The 16,649-nt window shown below is 49.0% G+C and overlaps 1 protein-coding gene across 1 annotated transcript in view; it reads right to left on the bottom strand.

Moving 5' to 3' along the window:
* ABCA7 (ATP binding cassette subfamily A member 7) overlaps positions 1-16,649 on the bottom strand; it is a 91,584-nt gene that overhangs the window by 17,192 nt on the left and 57,743 nt on the right. Inside the window, 10 exon segments of the mRNA XM_048497788.1 lie at positions 1,117-1,240; positions 4,359-4,503; positions 6,285-6,400; positions 6,526-6,703; positions 8,325-8,494; positions 9,519-9,593; positions 9,896-10,001; positions 13,356-13,388; positions 14,284-14,357; positions 16,293-16,491. Coding sequence (XP_048353745.1) covers positions 1,117-1,240; positions 4,359-4,503; positions 6,285-6,400; positions 6,526-6,703; positions 8,325-8,494; positions 9,519-9,593; positions 9,896-10,001; positions 13,356-13,388; positions 14,284-14,357; positions 16,293-16,491 — 1,220 coding nt within the window.

Genomic DNA, 16,649 nt, shown 5'->3' with positions numbered 1-16,649 from the left:
GCTCTGCCGCCTGAGCTGTGGAGGCTTATCTGGGGAATTCAGATTAGCCTGTACACTCCCACACACGCCAGCTGGGTGACCTTGGGCGAGTCACAGCTTCTCGGAGCTCCCTCAGCCCCACCTACCTCACAGGGTGTTTGTTGTGAGGGGGGAAGGGCATGGAGGGTGTAAGCCCCTTTGAGTCTCCTGCAGGAGAGAAAGTGGGGATATAAATCCAAACTCTTCTTCCTCTTCTTCTTGTATAAAGTGATGCAGATATCAAAAATCTATAGAATAATTATTATCACACATAAAAATCAGCAGGAGTCTAGCTGCCATTTCCTGATTTTAGGAATACCTGGCAGTGCCTAGGCCCTAGGGCACTGGTGGCGAACCTTTGGCACTCCAGATGTTATGGACTACAATTCCCATCAGCCCCTGCCAATTGGCCATGCTGGCAGGGGCTGATGGGAATTGTGGTCCATAACATCTGGAGTGCCAAAGGTTCGCCACCACTGCCCTAGGGTGTGTCAGTGAGGGAACTTGTGGTGACAGGGGTGGTGACAGTGGCATTTGGCATACATGAAAAGGAGGGGTTCTGATAGGGTCTGTTACTCCGGTCATCAAACGAGACTCAAGAAGATTTCAAGAGCTTTATTGGAACCGTGTCAGTCCAAGGCTCAGCTAGGCGAAAATAAAGTTTGGCTCTCTGGCCTTGGTATATACCTGTAAGTTACAGAAGGTTCAACCCATAATCCCTCCCACCTTCGCATTCCCATAATATCAGCGTGTGAAAGGAATGTGCGGACAGAGTCATTGTTTGGGACAGACAGTTCACTCCCTCAGAGAAAGGCAGATAAGAATGAACATTCAAGCTCTCTTCACTAGGTACATGCAAGCAGGAAGAGGTCTCCTTGGCCTCAGGCGACGATAATGGCCGAGCCATCTGTGACCTTGGTGTGGATGTGCAAGATGCCAGGCCGAGAATGGTGCAGGCCTGACAGGTTCATCAGGCCAGGCTCAACAGAGGAAAGAAAATAAACTCTGAGCAAAAAAACGTATTCCACAAAGCACTCCACACTGAACTGGCTAGGGCAAGTGAGGTCCCGACAGCTGGCGATCCTTGCCGTCACTCACCGAATCTCTCGAAGGCGTCGGCCATGGCTTGGTTCTTCACCATGTCAATCAATCCCCGGCCCAGGCAGAAGTGGGGGAAGACCAAAAAGACCTTCTTCAGGATGATGTTGATGTCGTTCAGCTTCTGCGCCGGAAACACAAAAGAGATGCTGACTGGCCTTCCGTTATTAATCACAAGGGGAAAACCCAGTGGTGGGATCCAAAAATTTTAGTAACAGGTTCCCATGGTGGTGGGATTCAAACTGTGGCGTAGCACCAATGGGGCTGGGCGGGGCACGACGGGGGCGGGGCTGGGCATTCCGGGGGCGGGGCATTCCTGGGCGGGGCTGTGGCAAGGACGCAGCCGCTGCGCTGGTCCTAGGGCGGGAAACGAATGCACGCAGGCGCAGGCTGCCACCCACGCCGGTGCACCTCCTGCTAGACTGCTTCAAGTTCTGCGCGCTACTGCTGAGAGGAGGGGCGTAACTAAGGCAAAAATCACGTGGCAAAATCACCCATTAGTAACCCGCTCTCGGCGCACACAAATAATTAGTAACCTACTCTCGGGAACCTGCGAGAACCTGCTGGATCCCACCTCTGGGAAAACCGCTATCAGCTTCTTCACCTTCTGGAAGGTTTTCTGCATCTGCATTCTTAGCTGATGTTCCAACTTCCTGCTCCTTCCTTTCCTGGTACCTTGGGAAAATGAGCTGCATCATAGCCAGAGAAAATACCCAAGGGCCTTAACGTTCCCCCACGATTTCTCAACCTCTATCTAAATCGGGGGACCCCAACCTTTTTGAGCCAGCAGGCACCTACGGGACCAGTGCAATGGGGGCCGCCGCAGCTTCCCTTCAGCCACGCAGTGAAAATCCATGTGCTGTCGCCAAAGTCACCTGTTTAAAAATCTGTGCAGCCAATCAAACCTGTAATGGCCAATCAGAAGTCTTGTTGGGCAAAAGCCCCACTTGATCCCACCCACTTTCTAAAAACACTTGGTGAGTGCCATTAAAGGTGCAGGCACCATGTTAGGGACCATGTTGGTCGAGACTCGGGGTGTCCAACTCTGGCGCTTCAGATGTTTGTGGACTACAATTCCCATTTAGCCCCTGCTGGCATGGCATGATGGGAATTGTAGTCCATGAACATCTGAAGCACCAGAATTGGACACCCCACGTCTAGGTAAACTTTCAGAATTCTCATCATTCTATGCAGAACATTTCATCCTGTTTTTCCTCCAAGGAGACCAAAGCAGCATACATGACTCCCCCCCTCCTATATTCTGTGCCCACAACAACCCAGTGAGCGAGGTTAAGCGGAGAGAAAATGTGAAGCACAGCCTCAAGCAGCCTCATCTTTTCCCCCAGCCACCTTTATAACTGAACAACAGAATGATGCTGCCTCTCTTCTGTCAGAGCCTACCCTCAAAACTCACTTTTCCCAAAAATCCTTCCATGTAAACCTCTCCAACCTCACCTCCGACCCAAAAGAACTAACTAAACAGCAAGTTGCTTTACTCGCATCCACTTTATCCTTTGTTTACATTTGTAAACGGCTTTCCTGCCTCATTTTATTCTCCCTGTGAGGCGCATTAGGCTGAGATACAAAGGCTGAACTCAGGAAGCTTTGTAGCTGAGTGAGGATTTGAACCCAGGCCTCCCTAGTTCATAGCCCAACATTCTAACCACCAAGACACAGTGGTTCTTCTTGCCTTTTTAACTGCCAGCAACCCCTAATGCTTTCTTCTCCAAAAATTATTTTAAGATGCGGGGAATTCCCACAAGCAAAAAATACGCCCGAAAAAAACAAGAATTCACTTTCTCCCAAAATATTTACCTACCCGGCCAAAGGAAGAAAGAAAATAAAGACTTCCCCTGCTTTTCTCACTGCCTTATCCACAAATTATTATCTGCAAATTAAATACCTACAGGATCAGTTCAACTGTAACGTGACCGCTTTTAAAAGGCAGATCAGGGAAAACCATAGCAAAAGCAAACTGGGTTGAAAAGCAACAAGCCAGGCTCACTTGCAGAAGCCATCTGATTTGTTCGTTGCCCACATAAAAATGTAAATTGCTTTTAGGGTAGGTGGAACAGTTACCCTTCCCAAGAATGAAAGTCTAGGACTCGGATTTCTTCCGAAGGAGACCTCTACCCCCAAAATTCAGAGCACCCCTAAATATTACAAATTTCCAGAGTGCAGGAAGTCAGTTCAAGGCAACAAATCCAACTCAAAACAGGTTTCAAGCCAGTTATTCACTAGTTTAAGAATATCCAATGTAGGGGTGAGCCCGCGAACCCAGCAGAACCGTAGAAAGAGCGCCTGGAATGCCGGTGCCAGCTACGGCCTTCTGGGCGCACACGCTCCCCCAACCCCCGCTCCCCCGTGAGTCATGGGTCATGGGCACGCTGCCTGACTCGCGGTCACCAGGTGTCCCATACAAAGGGACAAAAGGGCCCTTGCCCTCAAGGTGAGGATTTCAGACCCAGACGGGATGCTTCCCTCCTGCACGTAGCAGCCCGATGAGATCATGCATCACATGATGATCTCCCGCTCTCCCGACCTCCCACTTGTCCGACCCCTTTACACGCCCCTAGTGAAACCTTAATAAAAGGTGCAAGGGACGAGCACACGGCAGAGTTGTCAGGATCACGGGATCCCGCGCTTCCTGTTGCTGGCTCTCTCCACCAGATGATATCTCCGCGTCTCGTCTCTTCCTTGCGACTTCGCGGGCACGACTTCAATCCAATAGGTTTGTCATCGACCCTTTAACTGACAAATCCCCTAATTCAGTGGTGGCGAACCTATGGCACGCGTGCCAGAGGTGGCACTCACAGCCCTCTTTGTGGCACATGGCAGTGGCATAGCACCAAGAGGGTGAGGGATGCGCAATCCACTAGGTGCGCACCCCTGCGGGGGCGTGGCAAAAATGTTCTGTGGGCATGGTGGCGGTGTTTCAGGGCGCTCTGGGGGCATTCCAAGGCAGACTGGGGCAGACAGGGGCCTGACAGGGGCTCAGGCTGCACGCATGCCCCAGGTGCAGTTTCCCCTTGCTCCGCCCCTGGCACTCAGTCTCTAAAAGGTTCGCCATCACTGCCCTAATTTATTAGATATTTTTACCTATTACCAATGGTTTCCTGAGCTGAAGGAGATAGTCAAGTGCTCTCTAGTGGCCAGAGGTTTAAAAGACATCTCAAACTCTTGGGTCCAGATAGGATGGGGTATAATCCCCCCTCAGAAATCTCAAGGGTGCTATGGCCCACCTTATCCGTAAAGAGTTCAAGGACAAATGTAGCCACGCTGCCATTGATGCCAATGAAGAGGTTGATGCAGGTGAGGGCCACGTAAGCCGTGCTGGGGATGCTGAAGAAGAAGGATGCTGGGTACATCAGGGGTGTGATGGACCAGCTGAATGCAGGAGGAGACAAGGAGAGAGAAATTAGTGTGATGTAATGGGAGGAGATGGGACCCATTTCTGTTATTTTCTAATGAAATTATTACCCAAACCTGTTGGATTTGACTTGTTCCTGTTAGTTTGCACTTATTCCATTTTCTAAAAATGTTTATTATGGAAGGGGCATATTTGCATTATTTTCATTGAAGAAGAAATAATTCACTGTATTCACACGTGTCAAACTCGCAGCCCTCCAGATGTTATGGACTACAGTTGGAGGACCAACATCTGGAGGGCAGTGAGTTTGACACCTATGCAAGTGTATATGGTCGTAAGCTATGCCAATAGGTCAAAACAGATAAAATACAAACTATAATTTAAAAAGTAAAATATGCAAAGGCCAAATCGTATACGTAGTACAAAATAACCAAGAAAATTTTACAATAAAACACACTAACAGTCGTTACGTGGTGTTCAGTTCACAGAAGTTTTATACTCTAGTTTAAGGTGACCAGATGGTCACCTTTGTAAACCAAGATGAGCGGGTAGGTGGGCGGCCGCGCGCGCGCATGCGTGCACAGCCACAGGAGCACACTGCCTTCTGGGGCGCTCCCGTTTCCTGCCCTGTGACAGGGCGGGAAACGGGAGCGCCCCAGAAGGCAGTGCTCCTGCAGCCGCGTGAGCGGGAGGCTGCCGCACTGCCTTGCGCCCCAGAAGGCAGTGCGGCAGCCTTCCAAAAATCGGGCGGCAGAACGGGGAATCAAACCCGGTTCCTCCAGATTAGAACGCACCTGCTTTTAACTTGAAAAAACTCATGGGACGCGGGACAAATTGTTTTAAGGCGGGACTGTCCCGCCAAAAGCGGGACATCTGGTCAGCCTACTGTAGTTCAGTGGCTCCCAACCTTTTTTCACTTGTGCTCCCCTTGGCAACCCATTTCCCTAAAATTGTACCCCCTTATTATAAAATACATGATGAATTTTTTTTTGCATGCTCCCTAATGGTCTGGCACGTACTGCTGGGGATATGCGTACCCCAGGCAGAGGCAGAGATATAATGGGGCCTCCTGGAGACAAATGCCCCAGGCGGGCTGCTGTTGGCCCCCCACCCCACCCCTTCTCCTTCCCCCCTCGGCCCGACCCCACCAGAGTACTCCTTCAGCCATTGGGTCACATGGAGGGTAGAAGGAGCAGACTGGTGGGGCCGGGCTGAGGGGGGAAGGAGGCCCGGCACCACCAGGATGCCCGAGACCACTGCCGCATGCCGTAAAGGTAAGTGGGGCGCGGTGGGTGGGGGCACAGCCTGGGCCTGCGGGCCCCATTTTCCCTAGCTACGCCTCTGACCCCAGGTTGGGAACCACTGTTCCAGTTGTAGTTTTAGTGGCATGTTGGAACCACTGTTCCAGTTGTAGTTTTAGTGGCATGTTTTCATTCTTTTCATGGGTTCTGAGATACCTGGAAAGATTTAGCAAAAATGTGGACTCTCACAATGACTGCAAACAAAAATTGGCCTATTTTTCAACCCAGTTGCCAGGAAAGCGAGCATTACCCACCACCCACCCCCTTAATTCCTTTGAGCCTTGCTAGTGATGAGGACACACTCTGCTCCCTTCTTTGCAACATTGTGTGCACACGGGAGAGGGGCAGGGGAACCAGGGCCCTCTTTCGCAGAACCCCTGCCCCGATTTGCAGTTGGCCGTGTCTGCTTCTTTGATTTGCAAGCAACACACCCGATTTCACCTTTACTTCCCATGAGGTCAAGGGCCAACAGTGATTCCCCGCTGCCCTGGCCTTACCCGTAGAGGAGGAGCAGAAGAATTAGCGTTGGGAGGTTAGCTGGTGATACGTAGGACTTCTGCTGGAAGCAGATGAAGATCAGGACCACCAGAACAGCCGGAACAAGATAATTGCACTGTGGAGAAGAAGCAAGGGAGGGTCAACCCCTCTGCGAGGTGACCTAGAGCCAGTTCACAGTTCCAGAAGAAGGTAGGCTGCTCCCCACTCAAGCATGTGTCCCAGCCAGCCACCGTAGCTTACCATGTCCCAAGCAAAGTTGCCCAGCCAATAGACCCCGGGCCTCATGCCGCTGACGATCTGCAGGTGCTTGGCTTTGCTGACCCGTTCTTCAATGAGGAAGAGGACGAAGCTGGCAGGGACGAAGGACAAGGCGAACATCACGCAGATGGAAACCAGAACATCTACGGAGGTGGCCATCCTGGCAAAGAGATAAGTCAATGAGAAACACAAGCCAGGGCGGTGTGATGGTTAGAGAGCCCAATCCAGCACTGGGTTAGAGTGCTAGTTGGCCACGGAGGTCAGCGAGGCTCCTGTGACCAGTCTCTCTGCTTCTCAGTCTAATCTACCTCACAAGATCGTAGTGAAGGTAGACAGGGGTCCCCAACCATTTCGAGCCTGTGGGCATCTGTGGAATTCTTCAGACACAGGATGGAGGGCACAGCCACAAAATGGCTGACCTGGGAGGCGGAGCCAACCACAAGTTGGCAACGACAGGGGATAGAGCCACAAAGGAAGCGCACATGCAAGGGACAACAGCAGTAATTTCAAAACATACCCTGTGAAAAAGGACAAATTAAAACAACCACTGGCTGATTATGCACAGAGTGTCTGCTACGCGATGGAGGCGAATGTCTGCTGCGGCAAGATTTCTGGTACAGACATATTTCCTCAAGCCCCACTTTCATTTTCCATTCTCTCTGTGGCAAGCAAGACCACCTTTAGCATGGTTTTAATTTGCTTCACTGCCAGAGTGGGACAGATTTGCCAGTGAGCACAGCTTTGCCCTGGGCATCCTCCGTCCCCCAACAGCTAGACTTCCCACTCCCTTGCACTGCCATCAATGCTCCCCCCTTGCCTCCTCACTTCCACGTTGCCAGCTGCTTCAAGTCACAGAAAAGAAGCTCACTCTCATAGGTTTAACCAAAACACCTCTAATTCTCATGTTGATGTATATCGAGATATTGATATAATAATGGTAACAGAGAATGCTTGGAAACAAGCCTCTCTGTTCTCTGGCAGCAGCAGCAACAGTCTGTCTGTCTGTCTGTCTGTCTGTCTGTCTGTCTGTCTGTCTCTCTCCCTCTCTCTCTTCAGCAGCCTGTGGCCCAGGGAACTGCTTTGCCACTTTCATTTGTGGGGATTATTTTTGAAACAGTAATATTAATATAAGTGCAGCTTTAAGGGCTAAGCCAGCAACCTTGAGATCTGCAATGAGATCTGTGCCTTTAAGGATTCGTTGATGGGCGGAGTTAAGGCAACCAGGCCAGGAGAGTTCTCTGCAGAAAAGCTCCATGGCAGGAGTGAGTGCCTCCTCATGTGTGAACAAAGAAATGCAAGGAGAGCCCACTACTGAGCAGAGAAGAGCACCAAGGTACGTGTTCCACACATAATGAGCCAGTGGGGGGGTGGCTGGTGCAGAATCAATGTTAATTTAATACGCACAGCCAATCAGATCTCCACAGAAGCCCCCCTTCTAAAAATACTTGGCAGGTTCCTGCAGGAGCAGTGGTGCTCATAGGCGCCATGCTAGGAACCTCTTAGGAAGAGGAACAGAGAACCATGAATGCTGATCTCGTTGGATAGGATAAAAATGGAACTGATAGACAAATTCCTATACACAACAGCCTTTTCTGTCTCTAAACCTTGTGGGTCACCTTCTCCCTTCACAGTTGCACTAATTTCCAGACTCTACAGGCAGCTCTTTCTTGCCCCTTGTTTAGAAAAGAAAACTGGAATGTTGATGAAGATTCCACAATATCATCAGCAATCAACTGCACAAAGGCAATGAAGAGCTTCCTGCCCAACCAGGTGGTACTTACAAGGCTGCCTCTGAGAGCTGCTCTTTGGTCATGTTGAGTGGATGGTTAATGGCCGTGATACTGTAGTGTGAACGGTTTACCCCAGCAGGAAGCCTGGCCCGGAGGAGGCCATTGTTCACCATGTTGACAAAAGACACCATTGCGTGCCACCCCTTATTGTTGAACCAAACCTGGGATAGAACCATGACAAACTTGTGTTTGCAAGACCAGACACTGGAAAAACATCCACAAAGCCAGATATGGGAAAACATCCACCAGCCACAACCCACCCCCCATGCTAGGAACCCACCCCTTTCTGTAATCTGACACTGCCCCAACACACCCAGAGCCTGTAAGAAGAATCCAACTGGTTTGGACCGAAGATCCAACTAGACCTTCACCATTTCCACTGGTGAAATGCTTCGGGAAGCTCAGGAACAAGGCAGGTCATACCTGAATTTCTGCTCGTAGACATGGGTCCCCAACATGGTCCCACTGGCACCATGGCACCTACCAACACCTTTTCAGACCCCCGCCAAATGTTTTTTAGGAAGTGGGTGGGCCCAGGTAGGGCTTTTGCCCAGCTAGGCTTCTGATTGGCTCTGCAGACTTTTTCCAACCGTCGCTTTGGCAGTAGATGCCACCACAGCCCCTTTCCCCGTCGCTCCCACTCACCTGCCTCTCCAGTGTCGCTTTGGAGGACTGCAGGGACCCGCCCACGCTGTCCTCTGACCTCTAGGGAGCCGCCTCTCCGCCTAGGGAGGGAGCCGGGACTGCTCGTGCGAGCAGCCCTCACACCTCCACCGCCATAAATTATGCTGGTGGTGAAGCGCTGCCGCCGCTGTGCAAAAAGGGCCTGTGAGTTGTAAGAGCTTAGGCAATGCACAACTGTTCTTCCCTAAGGCAGGACAAGAACTGAAGCTAGCTGGGTAATTCCCAAGGAAACAGGGAGCAAAATATTTTAGTCAATGGTCAATAGAATGGAATTACCGAGAAAGATGTCCTCCAAGCGCTGAGGGAGAACTTTTACTTAGTATCTAAAGTGCCACTGGACTCGGATTTTGTTCCGCTCTACAGTATCCTCTTAGAGACAGGGCGATTGACCTGTACCCTGTATTGGAAGTAACAGCCACACCAGAAATCTATTCAAGGGCATTACAATACTGATCTATCTATTATCAACCCCTTTCTTAACAACACTAAATCAGAACAAACCTTGACATTCTCAGACGACTCCAGTCCGTCAATGAAACTACTAAGGTTGCTCAGCAGCCTGTCCAGAGAACTCCCCTATGGATTAAAGCATATTAGGAAACAACTAGGTGAGGATCTGAAGATGCCAGCCACAGATGCAGGCGAAACGTCAGGAGAGAATGCTGCTAGAACACGGCCATACAGCCCGGAAACCACACAGCACCCCATATTCTCAACTGCTGCTATTATGTAAGCAGAGTGGCATGAGACGTGCCAGGCCTTCCTTAGCCACAACAACTTCCCGTCCAATTGACATGGGAGTGGTGTGCAACCCCAATGTGAAGATCACCACATTGTTCCCCCCCCCCCTTCCTAGCCAGCCCAAAACTGGTCCTCACTTGAGCGATGCGGAGAAAGCCACGGATCTTTTCAACAGTGGCGTCCACTTCCTGAGGGCTTGGCAGAGCCTGAGAGGGACGAGCGCCCAGAGAGAATCCACCGTACCTTGTGGGGACAGAGGGAAAAATAGATTCGGGTTACTGCTCTCTTCACCTTCACAGAGGTCCAGTCACCTCTGACAAGCCACGAGGCACGAGGCTGAAGACAAAGAGGAGGAGGAGGAGGAGGAGGAGGAGGAGGAGGAGGAGGAGGAGGAGGAGGAGGAGGAGTTCGGACTTATACCCCACCTTTTTTGTAAGGGGACTCAAGGCGGCTGACAAACACTTTTTCGCTGCCTCTCTCCCCACAACAGACACCTCGTAAGGTAGGTGGGTCTGAGCGAACAATGACTAGCCCAAGGTCACCCAGCAGGAATGTAGGAGTGCGGAAACAAATCTGGTTCACCAGATAAGACTCCACTGCTCATGTGGGGCAGTGGGGAATCTAACCCAGTTCTCCAGATTGACGTCCACTGCTCTTAATCACTACAATATGCTGGCTTTCAGACCATCTGCTTGGCATGCAGAACACTCCTGGTTCAATCTCCACCATCTCCAGTTAAAGACAGCAGGTTATGGGCGACTAGCAGTAAAGCCCGCTGTAGAATAAGAAATACAGCAGGCCTAGATAGGCTGAGGATGAGGACGAGGGGGCTTTTTAAGCCCTGGAGCTGTAGCAGCAAGGCGCTGCTGCTCAGGGGCAGAGATGGAAGAAGAAGAAGAAGAAGAAGAAGAAGAGTTTGGATTTATATCCCCCCTTTCTCTCCTGCAGGAGACTCAAAGGGGCTGACAATCTCCTTGCCCTTCCCCCCTCACAACAAACACCCTGTGAGGTAGGTGGGGCTGAGAGAGCTCTGAAGAACTGTGACTCACTCAAGGTCACCCAGCTGGCGTGTGTGGGAGTGCACAGGCTAATCTGAATTCCCCAGATAAGCCTCCACAGCTCAGGTGGCAGAACTGGGAATCAAACCCGGTTCCTCCAGATTAGATACACAAGCTCTTAACCTCCTACGCCAACGACAAACCCTCCACCAATGCAAATGGTTCTTTCTCCTGCCCTGGACATTCCACAGGTACATATACTCCACTTGCTTTACTACCATCAGATCCTCTGAAGATGCCAGCCACAGATGCAGGCGAAACGTCAGGAGAAAATGCTACTGGAACACGGCCATACAGCCCGGAAACCCCACAACACCTAAAGGTTAAATGTATTCCCATCAGAAAACCTTCATGGTAGGTTTATAGGTGTTCCATACTGTCATGATGGGGGCTGCTATGGGGATTTGCTTTCGCTTTATGCATGGTGCAGTGTTATTCTCATCACTTCTTTGGCTGTGGTCTTTGGGAGTTCTGCATATGCTGGAAAGCAGGACTCCAGGCTGTAGACACAATGTGAGCTGTCTGCTTCTCAAGTGGGGGTGGGGATCTTACACTCATATTATCAAGAGTCTGGAGTGCTTTTTGCCAGAACTCTCTTTCTACGTTCCCGACATGTCTTCAATAAAAGCCTTGAACCAATCAAGTGAATTATTGTCTGAACAGGGAATCTGACACGTACTCTCTTAGACTGTCTCCCTGTAATTCCCAGGACACCGAAAGCACGCAGCGTGTTCTTTTTTTATCTTGCAAGTTTCATCATCATAAACACCAGCAAAGGATTCTCTCCCTACCTGACCAATCTGAGAGGAAGTTCGGTACGGTCTTGTTTTTACTGTCTGTGAGAAGACAGGAACACTGCAGGTGGAAAACTTTTTGGCGGAGGTATTCGGAATTAAAAGCCGGAGAAACCCAGAAGCTGCCTTCTTATATTAATAGTTCATTCATTTTACTAATTTACAAAGCCTATTTTATTATTTAGCTAATTGATTTTGTGCTGCATTTGTAACTTGTACATGGTTGCCTGTGTGAGTCAGTTGACCGTAATAAACTAACCTCGTCTCTCTTCTCCTCCATTTTATTTATTTATGTACATCGTTCACACGCTACCTTTCCCCTCAATGGAGACTGCCTAAGTTAGGTAAAGTTACCCCTCCCCTGCCCTCCCCTCCCTTGCATGCCACCCCTCACTCACTCCCCTCCCTTGCATGCCACCCTTCCCTCCCCTCCCTCTGCCAGGGTGGGTGGGCCATATCCATATGCTGGGCCCCCTCCCCTCCCCTCACTTACATGCCACCCCTCACTCCCACCCCCCTTTGCATGCTACCCTTCCTTCCCCTTCCTCTCCCTCCGCTAGGGTGGGCGGGCCATATCCATATGCCAGGCCCCCTCCCCTCCCTTACATGCCACCCCTCACACACTCCCCTTCCTTGCATGCCACCCTCCCCTCCCTCTGCTAGGGTGGGTGGGCCACATGCAGATGCCGGGCCCCCTCCCCTTTTCCCTCTTTCCTCCATTTCATCCTCAAAACAACAATGCTGGGAGGTGAACTGATGAGAGACTGGCTCCAGGTCACTGAGCAAGCTTTCGTGGCAGAGTGGGGATTCGAACCTGGGTCTCCCAGAGCCTAGTCTGGCATTCTGTACCACACTGGCTCTCTTCTATCCTCACAGCAACTCTATGGTTATGCTGAAAGCGGATAAACCCAAGGTCACCTAGTGAGCAACACTGCAGAGGGAGTGGGAATTTGAATTCTAACCAGCAGTGGCGTAGTGGTTAAGAGCAGGTGTCCTCTAATCTGGAGGAACCGGGTTTGAATCCCCGCTCTGCCGCCTGAGCTGTGGAGGTTTATCAGTGGAATTCAGAGTAGCTTGTGCACTCCAACACATGACAGCTGGGTGACCTTGGGCTAGTCACAGTTCTTCTGAGCTCTCTCGGCCTCACCCACCTCACAGGGTGTTTGTTGTGAGGGGGGAAGGGCAAGGAGATTGTCAGCCCCTTTGAGTCTCCTTACAAAAGACAAGGGGGGATATAAATTCAACTCTTCTTCTTCTTCTAATACACTTCTGTTTTGTCAAATGAATGAAGTCAAGCCACAAAAGGTGTCAATACAGACTTCTGTGGGGATCTTTTCTCTACTTTCAGGCTAGTTCCCAGAGGGAAGGTATCAAGAGAGATGTTGGGTCCCCTAAATGTGCGCACCTGGCCTGTGTTCCTCTCCATAGGTGCCATCCTTTAAAGCACAGGTGTCAAACTCGCGGCCCTCCAGATGTTATGGACTACAGTTCCCATCATCCCCTGCCAGTATGAGCAATTAGCCATGCTGTCAGGGGATGATAGGGACTGTAGTCCATAACATCTGGAGGGCCGCGAGTTTGACACCTGTGCTTTAAAGCCAACAATTAAACCTGCTTGTTTCCTTGCATGAGATCAAAAGCAGGTGCCCACAAGAGCCACGGCACAAAAGGCCTCAAATGTTCCACCTCCCAAATCACCAGTCTAGAAACATGTTAATTTTAGAAACGAACAAAAAGTATCTTACCGCTGTTCATGAACCCATTTCTTTGTTCTTAACCTAAAAGATTTTTTCAAGCGAGAGAAAGAAAGGCAGCGTTGTTACCAAAGGTGTCAAAATGAAGTGTGCATAAATGAGACACGTGGAATCGGATGAATCGGCACACGTTCCCGGCACACCCACGCGGAAGAATCAGCGATCAGAAGTCATCATGCACGCTTCCATGAAACCCTAACCAATTAACTGTGGAAGTTTTAATCTGTTAACTAATTAAGTTGCCAGAATTTCACAAAATTTGTTTTTGTTCCCGGTTTTGGGAGATGAAAAACACATGCCATCATTTCTTGAGGATGACGAAGAAGAGGTTTGCTCTCTTTTGCAAGAGAAGGAGGAATACCTCTTCAAAAGATTTATGAACAGGAGCTCAGGTGATAACCCAGTTTCTGGACTGTATTAGTTTCAAGTACAGTGAAAGCTGGGGAGAGGCAGGGGGTGTGTGCTTCAAAACATTTTGTTTTTCCATCCCCCTTAAATACACTGACGGGATCACTAGTCAAATTCCTTTTCTCTGACTGGCCCATTTTCTACAGAGCATTTTTGTTTGTTTGTTTGTTTGTTTAGAATGAACTATGGCAAGTCCTGCCCACATATTGAGGTGGTACAGTCCTAAAATAGGGTTAACCCCTTGGCCTACAAGAGTCATTCCTTCCACATTTCTCATACAGGAAGGAATCTCTCTCCTAAGAGTCAGTCAACTACCAGTTTCTTTTTAGTATACTCATCTTTAAAATTGAAGTATTTTAAAAATTGGCTGCCCAAATACTGGGTAGAGAGGGACTCTTTTTAATAGACTGACGTATTTTTAAAGCGCCATCTGCTAAGTAAAAGTTAGGACTCCTACTCAAACTCAGGCCAGGGAGGCCTGCTCCCACCCCTTATTTAATGATTCTCCTGCTGTAATGCCACCAGGTAATCCGAAATGTTCCTTCCTGTGAGGTTCTGCAGGATGTCACCGGTGGCAGTCTGTACCTGGAACAGGGAGGTGCAGTCGTCACCAAAGGGAGACTATAAAAGCACCACAATAGCACTCCAAGGCTTGGGTCTGGGATAGCTGGAGGACTATCTTCTCCTATACATTCCTGCCTTGGAATTACAATCGCAGGGAGAGGCCCTCCAGACTTTCCACCAGTCCTAGAAGATGGTCTGGTGGGCACATGAGACAGGGCCTTTTTGGTGACAGCCCCAGGATTATGAAACAGTTTCCCCAGAGTGGTGTACCTGGCCTCCTAACTGCCAATTATCAGGAGGCAGTTCAAGACACTTCTATTTAGAACTGCATTTGACTGATTTTGCTTTTCTTTATTGGCAGCCCTAATTAGAGTTTTCAAATGAAGACGAAGAAGAATTTGGATTTATATCCCACCTGTCTCTTCTGTAAGGAGACTCAAAGGGGCTTACAATCTCCTTTCCCTTCCTCTCCCCACAGCATATGAGGCAGGTGGGGTTGAGAATGTTCTGAATCAGGGGTGTCCAACTCCGGTGCTTCAGATGTTCATGGACTACATTTCCCATCAGCCCCTGCTGGCATGGTCAATTAGCCATGCCGGCAGCAGCTGATGGGAACTGTAGTCCATGAACATCTGAAGTGCCAGAGTTGGACACCCCTGTTCTGAATGAACAGGGGTTAGTCAAGGTCACCCAGCAGGAATGTCAGAGTGGGGAAACAAATCCAGTTCACCAGATAAGAGTCTGCCACTCTTCAGATTAGAGTCCACCTGCTTCACAGCTATACCATGGTGGCCTCTTATGTGTTTTTATAATGGTTGTTCTGTTCATATTTATTTAATGGCTTCTATTGGACTGTCAGTGGATTCACTTTGCCCTTTGTCCTATTCAGAAGCTTATAGAAAATTAAAAGGTCAACTATTGGATAGAGAGTTCTCTACCCTAATCACCGCAGCCAAGAAAACGTGCTCCCCCCTGTATTTTTCTCTCCCATTTAAACGGGGCCACTTGGCACTACCTGTATTGCTTAATAAACCCTGCTCAAAGGAGAGCCATAATGCTCGCCAGATTTAATGTTATGCCTTCTGCCTTGTTACATGGCAGATTTAACAAGCAAGAAAAGGCTAAAAGATTGTGCCCATGTAACGATGGCTCAGTTGAATCTCTGTCCCACCAATTACTACACTGTTTCAGATTCAAGGAAATCCGATCCAAGTATGTGAATCTTACTCCTTTACATTTACCCGATCTCCCTGATTTATTTAGATTACACTACTTGTTGGACAATCCTGATCCTTCTCTCTGTATGATAGTGGCAGACTTTCTCCTGGAAATTACTAAATGCCAGTAGATTTCCTTCGACTTAACATTTATTTCCTGTTTTTTTAATCTGTTTCTTATTATTGTTGTACTGTTGTCTATGGCTATAAAAGCTTGCTACTCAAAATTTTTATTTATTTATTTATTTATTTGCTTGTTTGTTTGTTTATTTACTGTTTCAATTTAATATACCGCCCCATCCCCTGAGGGCTCTGGGCGGTGTACAGTTTAATCCACCTTATCAATAATCAACAGCCCCAATAAAATCATCAAAAACATCTTAATTAAAACATTTTAAACGTCCAGTAACTCCATAGCTTCACATATCCAGAATTTCATATCATTGTTTCATTATAGTTTTTATAATCATTTCTACATTGTAAGCAGCCTAAGTTCCTCAAGGGACAAAGGCCCTTATAATAATATAATATAATATAATATAATATAATATAATATAATATAATATAATATAATATAATATAATATAATATAATATAATATAATATAATATAATATAATAAATGGCCAAGGTAGGAAGGGTGGAAAGGCACAAGCTCAGGACACCTTGCATGACCTTGTCCTCTATTCCTCTCCCCCACCAATGCTGATTTAAAAACACAGGAAAAGCTTGCAGTTTACCTGAGGAGGTGGCAGCCCTCCGGCTGCTTCGGGGCAATCTGGGAGCATCTTCCGCGCCGTCTGGGAACTGCACACACATCCTGGAGACGGGTCTGCCAGAGTCCAGTTGCTGTTCTCAAAAACTTCCACCACAGACCGAGGCACTTCCGGGATCACAAAGTTCTGAGCATGCAAGGCCAGCTGTGAGCACGGCTTCTGCCTGACACCCTCAAGGCAAGCGGGGCGGAAGAAAAACAAGGCCTTGGGGTCAGGATTTGAGGGCACCATCAATATGACATCAGGTAGCAGGCAGTGGCAGAGCGGCAAGGGGACGGGAGGTGCGTTGTGCACTGGGCGCATGCCTGGAGGGCGGAAAAT

Source organism: Sphaerodactylus townsendi, linkage group LG05 (genome assembly GCF_021028975.2).
Source record: "Sphaerodactylus townsendi isolate TG3544 linkage group LG05, MPM_Stown_v2.3, whole genome shotgun sequence".
Classification (NCBI taxonomy): Eukaryota; Metazoa; Chordata; class Lepidosauria; order Squamata; family Sphaerodactylidae; genus Sphaerodactylus; species Sphaerodactylus townsendi.
Note: the sequence above shows the minus strand (reverse complement) of the source record. Positions and strands in the feature narration are given on the sequence as shown.